General features: G+C 37.5%; 1 protein-coding gene across 2 annotated transcripts in view; it reads left to right on the top strand.

The window, feature by feature from the left end:
- The window catches only part of grid2ipa (glutamate receptor, ionotropic, delta 2 (Grid2) interacting protein, a), a 38,730-nt gene that overhangs the window by 17,170 nt on the left and 3,025 nt on the right, over positions 1-18,535 (top strand). For both annotated transcript variants that reach the window (XM_046866214.1, XM_046866215.1), the window contains 18 exons: positions 5,294-5,566; positions 8,229-8,314; positions 9,064-9,133; positions 9,276-9,563; positions 10,255-10,406; positions 10,658-10,798; positions 11,116-11,222; positions 11,400-11,568; positions 11,665-12,032; positions 12,251-13,882; positions 14,187-14,274; positions 15,520-15,609; positions 15,894-16,090; positions 16,224-16,379; positions 16,478-16,564; positions 16,727-16,856; positions 17,051-17,169; positions 17,858-18,022. In XM_046866214.1, coding sequence (XP_046722170.1) covers positions 5,294-5,566; positions 8,229-8,314; positions 9,064-9,133; positions 9,276-9,563; positions 10,255-10,406; positions 10,658-10,798; positions 11,116-11,222; positions 11,400-11,568; positions 11,665-12,032; positions 12,251-13,882; positions 14,187-14,274; positions 15,520-15,609; positions 15,894-16,090; positions 16,224-16,379; positions 16,478-16,564; positions 16,727-16,856; positions 17,051-17,169; positions 17,858-18,022 — 4,318 coding nt within the window. The remainder of the gene's footprint in view (positions 1-5,293; positions 5,567-8,228; positions 8,315-9,063; positions 9,134-9,275; positions 9,564-10,254; positions 10,407-10,657; positions 10,799-11,115; positions 11,223-11,399; positions 11,569-11,664; positions 12,033-12,250; positions 13,883-14,186; positions 14,275-15,519; positions 15,610-15,893; positions 16,091-16,223; positions 16,380-16,477; positions 16,565-16,726; positions 16,857-17,050; positions 17,170-17,857; positions 18,023-18,535) is intronic.

Here is an 18,535-nt window from a genome sequence, read left to right as displayed (position 1 = left end):
TAGATATTAGGTTTTAGATGGGAATAAGTAAGCACCCTGCTGCTAGTGTATAGAAGCCATTATTGAGATTTTTCCTGAACAAGTTACTCAATTGTCATCCTCTCCTTTAAGTAGAGTGTCCTTGATCTCCAAACCCCACTCCTTGGTTAATTTTAGTTTCCTGTGACCTCCTTCTAATTGAGGACATTCCAGTGTAAATGAAAGTTAAACAAGAATAATCTGGGCTCGACTAAGCTGAAGAGCTTCTTGGGAAGTCGTATGTGTGAATTTTGATGTTTAATCGATATTTAGAACTTGGCCATTACTAGTGTCCACCAGTCTTTGTTAAAGAGCAGACCTAAATATCACGCCTTCATTTTTTCCACTTACACATTAACTTACTGTATATCTAAGACACAAGAAGTAGCAGTCACACTTGTTTTTAGTGTATTTGCTCCTGGAAGGCATAATATGGCTTTTTGGCAAAACGTTGTCCATTCCAGCACGGGCACAGGTGCTGTGTTTTGGCCCAGATATGCTGCACTAACTTTGCTTGGGATAAGGGCTGATAGCTCTTTTGGAAAAAGGCCAAGTAAAGGACTACTGGGAAATAAGTGCAAATAAGTGAGAAAAACATTGTTAAATGGATGGGATAAAATACTGAAGACAGTTCTATTAACGATATTTAAAGATATATTGTAGATTTTGTGTAAATAACCTTTAAAAAAAAACTTCAGAAATGTATTTGAATTTAATAAACATCAAATTTTATGTTGTAGTGAAATAGAAATATATCTAAATAAAAAATAATTAATTTGTTCAGATTATTTGCAGTTTATTTTGTATTGTGTTCCAGTTTTCTACAGTTGCATATACACTAGGTGGTTAATCATTTATCTTCCTGTAGGTGGCAGTGAGTTTCATTGCTTTTTTTTATTTTTTTTTCCCAAAAACTTTGCCACTTGTCCTGATATTGTGTGAATAGCAGGCCAGCAGAACTGCAGCAATTCACAAACACAAAAACCCCAACTCCCATTTCTCTGAATTGTTCATTATGTTGCTATGGAGACAACCAGCTGGCTCATTTGCTATCTAACTTGTGCTCAGTGCATCTCAGCAGGACTCCATGTTAAACTGTTTAATATCCTGCTGCACTGGAAACTGGAAAGGTGTGAACATGCTTAATAATTAAAAACTATTCTATACTATATATATATATATATATATACAGTATATTAGTATCTTACAAAAGTGAGTACACCCTTTACATTTCAGCAACCATTTTAGTATAATCTTCTCAAGGGACAATACAATAGAAATTAAACTTGGATATATTTTAGAGTAATCAATGTGAAGCTTGTATAGCAGTACAGATTTACTGTCCTCTGAAAATAACTCAACATACAACCATTATTTTCTTAATAAATGGCAAAAAAAGTGAGTACACACTAAGTGATAACAGCTGTATATCGTGTAGCAATGCAAAGCCACATGTGCTATTCATGATGTTCATGTGTTTGTCTGCTTTATAGGACCATACAAATTTGTGTATCTTTTATTAGAGCAGTTAAAATTTGGTGCTTTGAGTACAAATCTCTCAGGATTTGAGAATTAGAATTGTTGCTCTCCACAAAGATGACCTGGGCTTTAAGAAGATTGGTAACACCCTGAAACTGAGATACAGTACAGTGGCCAGGGTCATACAGGGGTTTTCCAAGATGGGTTCGACTCAGAAAAGACCTCACAAGGGCCGTCAAAGAAGTTGGGTCCTCGTGCTGTGCATCAGGTGCAGAAGCAGACTTAAAAAAAAACCAGATGCATGAGTGCTGCAGCATTGATTTAAAGGTTGCAGAAGTGAAAGGTCTGCTTATCAGTGCTCGGACTATATGCAGCACAACAAACAAAAGTATTATCCTGTCTTTTCCATCCATAAGTGGTTCTTTCCCAGACTGTTACCACAAATTTTGAGACTTAAAGACATACAATTGTAAAGAAAGTCTCTGGATGCAGTAGAATTTAATTATTTTACCTTTATTCGAAGTAGGAGACTCAAATCTGTTCCAACAAAGAGATCTCCATGAAGAGTTAAAGATCTTGATTGGCCATCTACAGTTATGACCTCACGCCTACTAAACATTTTTCTGATGAATTGGACCACTGATGTCACCCCAGGCCTCCTCACATCAGCTACATCAGTACCTAACTTTCCTAACACCCTTGTGGTGAAATAAACATATAGCTCCACAAGCACTTTTCAAAATTTAGTGAAACATATTCCCAGAAGCATGAGGGTTATTATAACAGCAAAAGGGGACTAAATGTTAAATGGAGTGTTTAAAGGTACATTTGAATCCTATAGTGAGTTGTCCACAGATGTTTCTGCATATATTGTATAACCAGTTACTCCATCACCATTCTCTCTTTTTACTGCTTTGAATAAATAAATGGTGTCACATTTTAATGAGAAAAATGAACATGCAAACTTAGTGTTATAAATTGCTGAAGTCTGGAAACTCCTTCCAAAAATGTTTACAGTAGGTATCATAGCTATATCAATTATTATACAAGTTTCTTAATATTACTTTGTTATTAGGCCTAAATTATTTTGTTTAACATTGGTCATCGTTTAGGTTTTATCATGTAAATTGGCTATTCATGTTTATATTAGTATGTTATAAACACTATAAGCCAGTTTAACGTTACATGAGTTTAATAGTATTGATACAGATAAATGAGAAAAGTGTGTAAAGTTGAACGCAGGGTTGAAAACACCTAGACTAAAGGAAGTCAATTTTCATAGCTCTTATAACAGTTTTTACACAACATTTAAAAATAACAGTTTTTATTAGAGCTTTTATTTACTATAAGAGCGATTTTTGAGAGCTTTTCTTTACTATAAGCTTACATACATGTAGTATGTATTATGTACACTTGTTGGGCAGTGGTAGTCCAGTGGTTAAGGCTCTGGGTTACTGATCACAAGGTCAGCGGTTCGAACCCCAGCACAGCCAAGCTGGCTCTGTTGAGCCCTTGAGCAAGGCACTTAACCCTATCAGCTCCAGGGGCGCCGTACCATGGCTGACCCTGCGCTCTGACCCCAGCTTCCAGATGAGTTGGGGTATGCGAAAAAACTAGAAATTTCCCCACTGTGGGACGAATAAAGGTTAAATTATTATTATTAGTATTTGGTGTCATTGCCATTGAATTGCTTTAACCAGGAAACAAATTCGTATGGTAGTCTTTCTCTAGCTTAGGGCAATATTTTTCTGGATTTTTTCACCATTCCTCCTCACAGAACCAGTGTAACTCATTCAGGTTTGTGGGCCTCTTTGTCCAGACACGATTTTTAAGTCCAGAATCTTTAATGGTATTCAGGTCAGTGCTTTGAGACACTGCAGTATTACATCTGATGTGAACATAGTAGATACCAAAACAACTTGCTGTAACTGAAATCGTGTATTATACATACTTGCATTAAAATGTTTGGCCTTAATTGTATATAAAAGTCAATTATTTCCACACAACTTCCACACATCTATGAGTAGTCTATTATTACTCCCAAACCCTGCATAATTCACTCTGCAGCAGTTCTGATTCGATGCAATAATCAGAAATTTCTTCCAATAAAAGCTCCTTTTTGGCACCATTTGGCTTGTGCTATTCCCCAGCTCAGTCATTATGTAGACATCCACTCTTATATAGGAGAGGTAGAGAAGGAGAAATGGAACCATTCCTGAGAGAGTGTTTTGAGGGAGAATGAGAGCAAGTACAATTTATTTGTACAATATAGAATTGATTTGAACAAGAAGGCTGTTTTGTTTATTTATTTCTTTAACAGTGAAACAGCCATTCTGGATGTGTTAATTAAGAATAGTGTTACCCATGGACTTTGGTGTAGGGGTAGCTTGCTAATTGGCTGCCTGATGCTATGTTGACATAAGTGAATTTATGTAACCATCTAGCGTCCTGTAGCCTACATCCAATTTCCACTAGCTAAGTATAGAAACCATTAATTGCAAATTAGGCTTGAAGCTCTCTATTTAACAGTGTTTACTATATATTGTCTTTTATAATAAGAAAGACAACCTTCCTCCCCCCCCAATTTCTGCACCTCCATGTTAGTTTTTGTAAATTTGGGTGTCTTTAGCACATAGACAAAGTGGATAACAGGCATACCCTCTAATAATAAAAGCTAGCTGTTAGTTATGTTAAGTCAAGAAGCTTTTATTGTCATTTCAACCATATATAGCTGATTCAGTACACAGCGAAACAAGACAATGTTCCTCCAGAACCCTAATGCTACATTTAACAAAATAAAGCTACATATCAGAAAACACAGAGCTAAGGACGAGTAAGTGTCCTTGCTGATATAATAGGGGTGGTACTGAAGACATGGATGTGTTACTTTCACTTCCCACAGTTGAGAGAAATCACTCAATTTCAGTGAATCCATAGTCTGTCACATTAGGTGGGAACACATCCTGGGTAGAATTCCAGCCACCTCATGGCACCATGGATCCTGCTGTTCATTTAAATAAATCTTGAAATGGAGGGGTTTTTTTGCAATCTAGAAATGCACTTATGCACTTGAAATATGTGTAAAAGAGAAACATACTGTATTTTCAGTCAAGCTTTTCTGTAGATTTCAGAGTTTTTTATTGAAAATTACAAAACCAATTAAAAGAGGTTATTGCAGATCACTAGACATATTGTTAGATTGTTCCTTTGTAGTGGTGCTTGAATGATCAATATTCATGATCCGTAAACATAATCATTATGTAGGTGAGATACCCTATATAGAGGCTTATCAATCTAAAGATAGTATACACTAATCATTCACCCTCATCAGTAAGTAATGAGAGTAGGAGTCAAGCATAATCTCCCACTTTTTACCCCCATACACTGCCATCAGGCTCCATGTTGGATGAATGACAATTCATCCTTACAAATGTGTTATTTTTGATACATTTAATAAACATCTCAGACATGTTCTCTACATGAATGCTAGAGGGAAAGATAGATATCACTTGCATCATACAGTAAAATTATTGCAGACTTTCTGTGCGGCACTCCTGCTCACCTCCTCCTCCACTCAGGAGGCATGTGCGAACATTTGTCCTGCCTCCAATTATTCTCTCTCTCTGTCTCTCTCTCTCTCTCTCTCTCTCTCTCTCTCTCTCTTCTCGCACATGCACACACTCTCACACTCTCTCTCTCTCACACTGAAATGGCTCTGCATCCCTCTCACTTCAGTCATTTTGACACCTGCTCTGTGCACTTATTATCTCTCCTTCCTCTCTGTCATGTTCATTAGGATCTTCATTCCCAAAAAGCACCGGCAGCGTTTTGATGAAGTGGTCTCTCAGAGCCTGATCAGCCGCCTGAGGGGACGCAGTTTCAGCGAGCACAGGCAGAGTGGACTGCGCCGCAGCCGAAGCGAGGATCACCCAGAGAGGCTGCTGGTGTCCACCCGGGCCAGCTCAGTGCCACGCACTGCCCATGAGGATAACATCATCCCTCCATCTCGTGGCCTTCGCAAAACGACTTCACTCATCGCTGGCCACTCCAATGCCATCTCTAACCGCAGGCCAGTTACTCAAGACAAATTATTAAAATGATGTTTGACAGTGTGTGTCAAAGACCTGAGCTGAGTGTTTTGCATTTTTTTTTAATTTATATATATTATCCTTTTTGTGTTTTCAAAAGAAAGTAATTTGGGCAGTTAAAAAATGGGCAATTACTTTGGCTTCATACAAAAAGTTTAATGGTATAATTTGATGTCGCTGCGAAAAAGAAATTCAAATGTCGGTTTATGCTCAGTATAGAATCAGTATTCAATGTCAGAAGTTCAGCAAAAAAAATATAAAAGTGGTAAGTAGTAAGTCAAATGATACGTTTACCAAATGAACTGCAGAACCAGTTTGCCATAAACAAATGTCATGTAAAAGCCAAAGGAAACTGGATTTTATATAAAATGGTGTCTTCTTCATACATTATAATAATCTTTGATTTGTACTTTAACCTTCAACTTTTTATACCCCAAGGTGCCCAACTTAACATGCACTGTAAATGTGCATAGATACTGAAGGGCTTTCGATAATGTAGTGGCTGTGAAATGTAGGCTACCTCTCTTAAAACATATATTTCTGGCTCAATCAATCTGATGATAATTCTCATTAATGATTAATTAAAGGACAACATATAATAATGGGGAGAAATATATATTTTGCCTAGCCTTGATTAAAAACAGTGTAAAGCAAAAAAAATATAAAAAAAAACCATTGTGGGGTAAAAGCTATTAGTATGCTGTTAAATAGATCACGGCTATGAAATGTTTTTTGGTTTTGCTTGTTTTTTTGGGTACATTTTAGTGGATGGTTGGTTTTCTCCTGACAGGTATGTGTAAATGGCTCTAAAAATAATGTACAATACATTTAAATAAAATGTTTGCACAAATTTGCAGATCAAGGACAAAAAGAGCCAGGTGTATAAGTTTTCTCTGTAACTGTTCATGGGATCATTCTTATCTACTGTCAATGTGAGACAGAAATAACACAGATAGAAGGTCATGATAGCCTTCAGGGAAGCTTTGATCTGTATGTCTTCTCTTTACTTACTACATTTAAAACTTGTACACTGGTTCTTATTTCCTTCCTGTTTTTCTCTGTTTGTTTTTTACTTTAATCAAATATGAACTTTATGTCCCCTCCAATTATTTTAAGCTTTTTATTTTATTAAATACTTTTTTTTTTGGTCAAGCTCACTGTGGGAAAGGTCACAAAACCAATGCAGTCTATAAATTATAAAGCACATCACACAGGGGCTTGCACCCTCAATCACTGCATTCATATTTTATAGCTTATATTTTTATTACTATCATCAAATCACTGTGTATTTATTTAACGATAGTGGCCTGGTAAATCTCTGTAGTATCAAGGGGTTTATTCTCTCTTCTGTTTTTACATTCTGTTTGGGTATTCATTCTTCGGAAGTGTACATATTATGCACAATGTTTTGAATCTGAAACTATAAATATGCTTATATGTGTTCATATGAACATTCTCAGGCTTCAGATTTGAAGTTATAAAAATCTACCAGTGGTCATTGCATATAATGAAAAATCTGTTAATTAATTGATTAATTACCGTATTTTTCGGACTATAAGCCACTACTTTTTTCCCACGTTTTGAACCCCCGTGGCTTAAACAACGAAGCGGCTTATTTATGAATTTTTCCTGGGTTTTTCCCGGTTTCACAAACTTCAAGCCAAAAAACTGAACCCCATAACATTAGACCAATGAAATTTCCGAACGAAAAAAAAAATGCACCTCACCTGTGTTCTGAGCTGCATGGCTTCGGGAGAAAAAACTTTTTTTTAAACGCACGACGACGCCAAAAAGATAAACTTATGAAGAGAAATAGTTGTGAAAGGAAGGAGGACGACAGTGAACAATGACTTTCTTGCTCGGCTACTGTTTAGATACAAGCCGTTGTAGCGTGTTGAGTCTGGGTCATGGGATAGCTCGCTAACTCCAGTTACAACAGAAATCATATAAGCACAGACAGGTTTCCAAAACTCGTGCTTTTTTATTTTTCTTGGCAACAGCGTTACGGGTTAGTCAAAGAAACTTAGAAATGAGCATCAGAAAATAACAAGGACATATTCCTCGCCTTGCACACACGCAGTAATAGCAGAAAAATTCAGTGGCAGGCTATTCCCAAAATACCGCTATGTTCCTAAAGGAAGCGCAACATATATCACCCGTTATACCGTGTGTCTTTCGTTAAAGCCTGTGTAAAGTTCGTTAGTTTCAGTGTAGACACCTGAGGCTTATAGACAGGTGTGGCTTATTTATGTTCAAAATAAAAATCTTTGTAAAATTCAGTGGGTGTGGCTTATATATGGGTGCGCTTTATAGTCCGGAAATTACGGTATTATGGTAAATATTTTTATTATTGTTTATTAATCATAATAATAAGGTTGCAAAATTAAATAGAATTAAAAATTAATTATTTATTATTTCTTGTAGTGGTCTAGGGAGTCACTATGGAAACACAGTGGGGGATTATAAAGGGGCGAGCTGTGTGTGTGTGTGTGTGTGTGTGTGTGTGTGTGTGTGAGAGAGAGAGAGAGAAAGTTTGTAAGGGTTCTGTAAATGAACGAAAGAATTGTGCCATACAAATATTTAAAAATATTTCTACAAGTATTTTAAGATTGTAAAATTGGTATTTGTCTTTATGTGTTATAGGACAGTGCGGGTTTACAAAGGGAACCAGAGTTTTGGGTTTACTCTACGTGGCCATGCACCTGTTTGGGTTGACTCAGTTATTCCAGGTAGAAACAACTCACAGATAAATCAGATATCGAAAGCTTCGTTTACATGTTTATTCATGTGTATTTTGTCTTTTTTTTATGGTCTAATTTTACCTTTTTGCAAGAAGACTATATAAGTGAATGTTTCTATCCTTTCTTACAAAACAATGAACGACATTATTCAGCTGAGCTATTAAATTTGGAAAGTTATGTAATGATGATGGGTGCAACATGGTGGAATCAAACTCTAAAATGATAACTGTATGCGTATGTGCACAGTTTGACATTGCAGGCGGTTACCTATTCCTGGCAGCCGTTATCTTTGTGCACGTGTGTCTGTTGCGTGTGAACACAAACTCTGAAAAAGTCACTCACTGTAGGATTGAGTCAGAGGATCCCAGGTGGTGAAATAGTGTGTTCATCAAATGCTCATCAGAGTTTTTCTACTTCACTTCCCACCTTCATTTGTTGCCATATCAATACATTTAACTACTTTTCCGTACTTACTCATAGTAGTTCAACATTTACTTTCATCATACAAAATAAAAAAATCATGTTGACCCAAGTTTTAAAACAGTAAATAGGAGTCTATGGGAACCTTAATTCCACCTCATCTTAGTTTGTAAATAAGTATATGCTTTGTGAGAATTTCTTTAGTTAAACCTGCTATATAAAAATGTGAATTGAAGTTCATTAAAATGAAATGAATTCAATTAAATTAAACTGACATGAATTAAATTGGTGTATGTATGTGATAATATTTTTTTCAGGGAGCCCAGCTGAGAAAGCAGGCCTCAAACCTGGAGATCGCATCTTGTTTCTCAATGGCCTTGACATGAGGTATTTGATTGTTATAACAATGCTGGTTTTATTATTACAAGGATTATTATAAAAACATTTCAGGCAGCTATTAATTACACTATTAATTAGGTTTAAAATATGGGGGAAAATTAAGCAATTATATATATATACATTGTCTTAGGAACTGTGCCCATGAAAAGGTGGTGGCAATGCTACAAGGCAGTGGAGCCATGCCATCACTAGTGGTAGAGGATGGCCCACTGGCCTTCATGCTGGCCGAGCCTGAGGCTCTGGAGGCATCTCCACGCTCGCGTTCTCCTGTGCTCAGCTCCCTACAGTGGGTGGCTGAAATTCTGCCACCCAGCATTCGTGTGCAGGGGCGTACCTTCAGTCAGCAGCTGGAGCACCTGCTCACCCTACAAGAGAGATACACCGTCTGCAAGTCTCTTGAGGCCTTCTTCCAGCACAGGTTAGTTGAGCACCTCTTAGTTTTAGAGGTAATAGCCTGACTGTGTGAAAATCAAACCCTAATTTTTTGAGAATATTATGAATAAGAATAAGATTCTAGGATAAATATTTGCATTAGTATTAACTAGTCTAATAACTGTGTTCCTAATGGATTCAAATTAACTGGTCTGGTTTCATTTTCTAGCTTTTTCAGGGAATATGGAATCCATAATTTGTACTTGAATTAAATAAACATTGCATCCTGGTTCTACAAGGTCTTCAAATATCCTCAATCTTTAGGTTTACACACTACAAATGGGCTAATATAAGAAAAAGGGGTTTGTTATTGCGCCCAAATATCAGTGGTGGCCAGTAACAACATAAATATAATTTGTTACTGCACTTAAGTACTGAAGAATTTTACCATTTAAGGAGACTTTACTTTAACTTCACTACATTTCAAAATCAAATACTACATTTTTATTTATAAGTGAACATACAGTTCAGCGTCAGTTCAACAGCAAGCAGAACATTTTGAGAGGAATAAATGATGGAAGGAACTCCTGACTTGAACTTGCCACAACACTCATTTTTTTTTTTAATAGTTAAAGGAAAAAATTGAAAAAAGCTCATAATGTGTATACTTTGTCTAACACTGCTAAATATAATTCTTTGTGACTGACTTGTAAGCTGTTTTTGTTTTTGTTTTATAGGAATGTGGATACTCTGATCGTGGATGTGTTTCCAATTTTGGATACTCCAGCTAAGCAGGTGATCTGGCAGTTTATTTACCAATTGCTGACCTATGAGGAGCAAGAACATTGTCAGAGCAAGATCTCACGATTCCTTGGTTATAAAGTCACATGTGAGTTCTGTGGAAAAGTAACGATTCCAATAAGTTTTCTATAATTTTATTTATAATATGATCAAAAGCTTGACCATGTTATACAACATATATAAACATTTTGCTAATTACTGTTTGTATTATTATTATTATTATTATTACACATTTTACCTGTAATAATATTGTGAAAATACATAAGTGTGGGCACAGAGAATCTTGTGTTCTATCTGAGATCGGCTGTTCTTTGTAAAGTTTCTGTGTTGTTATATAAGTGCCTGTAGCAGAGCCAGAGCCACCAGCTCCAGAACCTCACCGACGTAGTAGCTCTATGAAGGTGACAAGTACCACTTACAGGAGCAGTGTACGAGGCCGTAGTTCAGATGATCTGGTTATTGGCACTCACTTAGGAATGGGTAAAACTTTCACATTATGCACTCTCTCTTCTTAATCAAACCGCTTAGATCTAATCTTTAAGTTAATTTTCCTCCTTTTCCTAGTTATGTTTCATTTATTTTTATTTTGTAACTTAATTCAAGAATTATAATTTTAAATAAATTGTCTTTTTGAAAATTACATACGTGTTGTATACGTGTAAACAACTAAACTTTTTACACTGCACTAACACTGTCTTGGATTTTATTGTGCAATTATCCTGTACACATATGGGTTTAATGTTCAGCCAAATGTTTAAATATTTGAGAACCTCAATACTGTGTATTATATTTTTTAGGGATCCGTACTGAGCCTGTTGAGGTGGCTCCGATGAGACTGGCTCCTGGTGAAAGACAGTCTGGAGATGGGACCTCTCTACCAGAGACACCCAACAACCTCACTAATGTGAGCTAAAAAACAGAACACTGAAGTTTTTTCACTTTAATAAGCACAAATTACCCAGTTGATTATTTATTCACTTCCTGAAATCAAACGTAATAAATATTTACTAAAATAGATATTAAACATTTCCCTTTTTTTTGGGTTCTGTAGCTTGATCATTTTGTATTTCTCTTTCTATAGCTATCTGCTGTATATGCTGAGCTGGAGAATGTGCATGTAGGCAAGAGGTCTAAATCCCTAAAGAGCCGCCCTCCTCCTGCCCCTGAAACATTGATTGACATCTACCCTCACTCATCTAGCCAGTCTGTCAGAGCTAAATCTACTTCTCCTTCTGTACGGGCTAGTTCAGGTATACAAATCCCGCCAAAGAAACCCACTGGCCTCCTAGACAACCAGTATTGTTATTAGTCAAAGTAATGGGGCGAATATTTTTGTCATTTTACAGGCAGTCGCAAGGTAACATCAATCCAGCCTCCACCTCCTCCTCCTCCGCCTCCCCAACCAATGTGGATGGAACCCCTGCCCAGTCCCCAAGGCCCCTGTTATCCCCCAGAGCTTCCATCCCAGGGGAGTGCAGAGTCCAACCCCTACATTAGCCTGGACAGCCCGCCATTATCACCGCCATCTCCTCCTGACTATCCGCCAAGCCCACCAGATTACCTACCCAGTCCCCCCATCCGGAAGAAGCGCTACACATTTTCTCGTCCTCCCCGCAGTGCTGACACAGACCTGTTCATGGAGGCCCTCACAGAGCAGTTGGGTCAGCAGCTATCTGTTGATGACTTTCTGTCTCCAGAAAATGACTATGAAGAGGTATGTGTCTGAGGATCTGAAGAAAGTATAGAATTCTGTCTGTTGTTTTACATTATGGTTGCTATGGTTGCTGTTGTTAAATATCTTAAATTCAAATTGTTAAATATACACCCACATACTTAAATAAATTAAAATTTAATTTTGTAATTTTACTTTACAAAGTACAAAGTGGTTAATGGCAGAAATGCAATTCTGTGTGTTTGGTGTGTTAACACCAGGATGATGTTCAGATGACCCTCCAAGACGAGGAGGATGAAGAAGTATATGATGAAGATGAGGAGGAAGATGAAAGCCCTTATATTCCTCCTGAGCTCAGCAGTGCCAGTGAGATGCATAGTAGCAGTGAGGATGCAAGTTCCCTTACCTATTCATCTAGCTCTGAACACATTCCACCTCCACCTCTCACCCCACCTCCTCCACCACCTGTTCAGTTTAATGATCCACCACCTCCTACCAACTTTACCTCTGACCAAGTACCCCGACATTTAACTTTCCGCCGTCACCCAGGACCTCCACCTCCACCTCCTCCTAGGGCTAATCCACCATTTAAGCGGCAGTCTATTAACAAGGCGCCTCCTACTCGGGAAGAGTTGATGGCCCACCAAGTTATGCAGGAAGCCCAGTCTTTACCAGTCCAACCAACAACTGGACACTCCCATCACCCCCTACAGCAGATGCCCCAATCTCTACCTCCATTGCCTTCCCCAGACATATCTCCATCTGCCATCCATAGCCATATGATGTACCAAATGCATCACCAAGCACAACAAAATAAACAAGATCAACAGGTTTATCAAATTCATCAGAGTAATCAGACTCAGCATGGCCATCAGTTCCATCAGGCTCAACAGAGCCATCAAATGCATCAAGGCCACCAGACTCATAATACTCACCAGATGCAACTATCTAGCTCTATGGACAGGCTTGACAAAATTGAGAGAATGGAATTGTCTGATAGACATATTTATGAGGTTTACCAACCCCAACCAGCGCATCCAGGTCATCAAACTCCCCTTAGTCATCATCACAGTCATCAAGCTCATCTCTCCAGCTCCATGGATAGATTAGAGAGAATTGAACACTTAGAACGAATGGAACGTTTAGAACAGATGGAACGTTTAGAACAGATGGAACGTTTAGAACAGATGGAACATTTAGAAAGGATAGAACAGATAGAAAGGTCAGAGAGAGCTGAAAGGAGAGCTGAAAAGCACCAGGCCCAATTTTCTCAAACAAACTCCCAGGTTATTCGCCAGACACAACAGACTCCACAACCTCAGTCAGCTTATCCCAGTCAACATCACATCCATCAGATACATCAAGTCTACCCATCAAGCCAGTCTTCTCCACTTACTCACCAACCTCATCATATTCATCAAATTGAGCACATACATCAGACACAGCTTGTGCAATCTGCTCCTCAGTACCATGTCATTCACCAGCCTCACCAACCACATCAGGCCCAGATCCTCTCCACTTTCCAGCCCCTGCCTTCACATCAACAAATATCACAGCAGCAAATACAACAGCAGCATCAACAGCAACACCATCAGTCTCACCCAGTCCACCCTTCAACCCAAGCCAGACAGAGTCCTCATCCCATGCAGCACCAAGCTCACCATCACCATGAAGCTCAGTCTCAACCACAGCCTCAACCTCAGCCCAAGCCTCAGACTCACTGCCTAGAGGAATCTACTGTGGAGCCTCCTCCACCCCCACCTTTACCTCCTCCCTGCGTGCCCCCTCCTCTGCCTAGGTCCTCGCCACATAAATCAGACTCCAGCCACATGAATGTGAAGAGGTTACGTTGGGAACAAGTTGAGAACTCTGAAGGAACTATTTGGGGACAGGTTAGTTGTTCAAACAGTTCAAATTGTATCTAAAGATTTAAACCCCAAAATACAGAAATACACTTATACCCAGTCCACCCAAGTGACATTAGCTTTATTCTACATTGTTCTACATTCTGCATTGAATAACATTAGTTGGGCAGCTTTTGGTTATAATGAACATTTTGTTTTGAGACACACAACATGTATAAAAATACCAGCAAATGTAAAATAAAGTCAACTATAACAAAATGAATTTAGGCCAGTTAAGACTACATTTTACAATAGACTGAATGCTAGCAGAGATGTCTTTTCTTTACTGAAGTTGGGAGAAGACTCCGATTATGACAAGCTCAGTGACATGGTGAAATATTTGGACTTGGAATTGCATTTTGGCACACAGAAGAATCCAAGTAAGTAAAGTGTGTGTGTGTGTGTGTGTGTGTGTGTGTGTGTGTGTGTGTGTGTGTGTGATGCCTTGAAGATGTTAATTTGCAAGTTGAACTTTTATTACTTTACACCTCAGTACTTTCAACATGTAAAGGGGAAAAATAGCATGGTTTCCTGCACATAGTGAGACTCATTAAAAATAGCAAGTAAGTGACTATTTGTTGTGTTCTCCTGTGGTGAGCTTCAAACATTCTTGCAACATTCTCAACTGAATCTGTAGTATAATGGCACCAGCCTTAGTAAAAAAAAGAATAGCTGGTAAATAATAGAGACTAGCATTAGCTTCGAAAGCTATCTACCTGGTTAACATACTGTTGTGCAAAAAAGAAAGTACAGTCTCCTCGAATTCTATGGTTTTACATTTTAGGACATAATAAAATCAGCTTGCCCTTATCAGGTCTTATAATTAGTTAAATACAACCTCAGATGAACAATACAACACACGGTGTCAATTGTCAGTTTGCAACTGTCAAGCCGAAATAAAGAAACCATGTGTGAAAAACTAAGAACACCCTTAAGTGCTTCCATAAGAATTGAGAGGTTAAGTCAAATGCGCTCGATTAACTGATCATCAGCCAGTGTGACCATCTATATAAAAGCCAAAGTTGTAGCAATTGGATGGCTTTCAGGTGTTTGTTAACACAAGTCCAAGGAGTAAAGACATCAGCAGCGATCTTAGAGAATTAATTGTTGCTGCTGTTCAATCTGAGTTATAAGATATTTTCTAACAGTATAAAGCCGATCATTTTACAGTGAAGATTATTCACCAGTGGACAACTTTTAAGACAGTTGCCCATCTTTCCAGTAAATATGTTTTTACTATTTCTTATACTATTTAACTATTGAATCAAGAGGTGCTTCCCCATTTTGGCTTCATTTTGGTGAAACAAAGACATGGTTTAATATTTCAGGTGTTGTTCATCTAAGGATGTATTTATCTAATTCTAAAACCTTCTAAGGACTAGATCATGTTTATTACTGATAAATTACAATGTGAATAATTAACATCGCAAAGCAATTAGTATGGTCATAGAGTTCATTTGACATTTTGAGAGTAATTTCAAGGGTAATCAATTAATAATTCAGACGTTAATGTTTTTAACACCACTCATCTAACTGTGTGTCATGCATCTATGCGTTCAACGAGCATTAACCCATCCATCTTTTTTCAAATGGGGAAAAACTGTCATTCTTATATTTTGTTTCAGTCTCTTTTCCAGAACCTGCACCTCAGTCCGAGACATTCAAAAAGAAAGACGTGATTGAGATTCTTTCCCATAAGAAAGCCTACAATGCATGTGAGTAGTACACAAAAAGCTAAAGTTGTCTGCTTTGTGTTAGATATCTTGCATTAGACTATACTTGATGGTATTGATCATATATTTTTTAATGCATTTGATTTTTTAATTTAGAGTTTGGTTATATCATGTTAAGCTCTGCTGGTCTTTTTCGTGCTATAATTACTTAATTATGTCACGAGTCATTTAGCTGGTACTAGTGTCTGGATTGTTCATTGCTTCTGAGATTGTAAGATTTTGCTGCACTATGTTATGACAGACTTTCTGTTTTATCCTCCCTTTAGCGATTTTGATTGCCCATCTGAAGCTTTCTCCAGGTGAGTTGCGTCAGGTGCTAATGACGATGGTGACCGATCGCCTGGAGCCAGCACACATAAAGCAGTTGCTTTTGTATGCGCCGGATGATGATGAGGTCAAACGTTACGAGCAGTATACTGATGACCCTAACAAGCTGAGTGAACCAGATCAGTTTGTCTTTCAGGTAATAATCTAAATAACAAAATCGCAAACCTCAAACTGCTTTTCTTTGGCCAGAAAGCTTGTTATACTTGTATTAAATCTTGTATCAGTAGTGATAAAGTTATGCATATTTGTTTGTATGCGTTTAATTCCAGATGCTATCTGTGCCTGAGTATAAGACCCGTCTAAAGAGTCTGCATTTTAAAAGCACACTGCAGGAAAAAACTGAGGAGATGAGAGCAGGATATGAATGCATCTACAAGGCCTCACTGGAGCTTAAAACCAGCAAAAAACTAGCAAAGATTTTAGAGGTAAAACATTTATTCCTTCATTATCATGGCATTATTGTTTTTTTTCAGTGTTGCTACAATTTTTTTTATTACTCTGTCTTCTCTTTGTCCTTTTCCAGTTTGTCCTTGCCATGGGTAATTACTTAAACAATGGCCAACCCAAGGGAAGTAAAACCACTGGCTTTAAGATCAATTTCCTCACTGAAGTAAGATTTTTCATGGCCTGATACACATTCTTTTTGTAGTCATTTTATACATTTTAGAACAGAGATTCACACTTATGTAGACCAATGCTGCTTCCTCAATGTTTTATTATGTAAAGCCTTGTCCATTCATCAATCACGTTTCTATATAACTTTTTATTGTAGCTTGCTACCACCAAAACTGTGGATGGTAAATCTACTTTTCTGCACATCTTGGCCAAATCATTGTGCCAACATTTTCCTGAGGTACTCGATTTTGCCAAAGAACTCACAACAGTACCACTTGCAGCCAAAGGTGAGCAACAGATCTCATGCATGGTTATAGTCCAGTTTCCAGCATCATTGTGTATTTTCCTATGACCCATTGTTTGGTTAAACATTTCCTCTATACACTGATTTTGCTACAGGAAAGAAGAACATATAAACCCTATGCTACAAGAAGTACCACTAAGAGGACTTGTTTTCTTTTTCTTTTCTGTTGCACTGTAGTGAATCAGAGGAATATCACCTCGGATATGAATGATCTGCACACCACCATCCAAGACATCCGCTTAGCTTGCCAAAAGATGCCAGCCACTGCTGAGGACCGCTTTGCTGTTGTTATGAGTGTATCCTTCCAATCTCTTTAGCAGAAACACTTAAGGAAATTCAAAGAAAATCATACAAAAAAAAATAATAAATTAGATGTCTTTCTGTGTGTTTGTATGCGGAGAATAGAACCTCATTTTTTGTACCTCAGAGCCAAACTGTTTTTATTTATTTATTTATTTATTTTTTATTTTAATATAAGCTGATGGCAGGTGATTGAACAACAGTTTGCCCTTTGAATAGAATCTGTTTTGTCAAAAAACAATAATTTTTTTAAATTCATTTATAAGTAGGTGAATGTAAATGTTTAGCTCTTTTTGTTTTGTTTTGTTTCGAGAGACATTAACTGTTAATTATGAATGGAATCTGTGTGAGGTCCAGTAATGCTACTGGTTTATAATGTGTAGTTGAATATATCTTCAAACAAACTGTCATGACACTCACTCAAGATAGTATGTATTACACTGAACATAACATAAGCCCTTTGTTGAACAAACATAAAACAATTTGAGGAAACTGACTAAAATCAGCTGTGGAAGATATTGTAGTTTTCCTTATGTTTTTATTTGGTTTATTAATCAAAGCATGGTCATTTATTGTATTTTGGCTATTGTGTTCTTAGTATTCAAAAATGCACTATGTTTCTCTGGTACATGATGTAAACATGCCATTGGATGCTTTGTATTTCCTTAACTGTGACTTGTGTAGGGTTTTTTAGAAAACAGTCACCCTGCCGTGCAGTCTCTGGAGTCTCTACAGCAGAGAGCTATGGAGGAATTCTGTAAGGTTGCCTCCTTCTTTGGGGAGGACGGCAAGGTCACCACCACCGAGGCTTTTTTCGGCATCTTTGCCGAATTTACTTCAAAGTTTGAAGTGAGTTGTTTGGCTGAACAGTATTTTTAATTTGTATTGCAAAGTGTTTTCCATGTCCAAATTTTCTTTTGATAGATTATTTTATTTATATTTATGATACACTGACTGACATTTCACTGTGATGCAATGCCATTGTAATTCATTCTACTCATTTAATTCATTTTAATTCTATAATATATAGTTATAGTCCTCTTTTAAGGAACATCTTCACATTTATTCCGAATCATGTGGCAGGAAAACTTTATGCAAATTCAGGTCAAGAGTTTTGTTCCCCCAAACATCAGAATGGGGGAAAATTGTGAAGTCTTTGACTTTGATCATGGCATGAATCTTAGTACCAAATGGGCTCATTTGAATCTTTCCGAAACTGGTTTTAGTTGTAACATTTGTAAAGAGTGATGTGTTTGAGTTACTGTAGACTTCTTGTCAGCTTAGACCGGTCTGGTCATTCTCCTCTGATCTCTCACAGGATGTTATTTTTTGTATTTCACAGTTTAAACTGTTGTTTGTGGA

The sequence above is a fragment of the Silurus meridionalis genome, chromosome 14 (genome assembly GCF_014805685.1).
Source record: "Silurus meridionalis isolate SWU-2019-XX chromosome 14, ASM1480568v1, whole genome shotgun sequence".
NCBI classification, from domain to species: domain Eukaryota; kingdom Metazoa; phylum Chordata; class Actinopteri; order Siluriformes; family Siluridae; genus Silurus; species Silurus meridionalis.
This window is presented reverse-complemented; position numbering and strand designations above follow the sequence as displayed.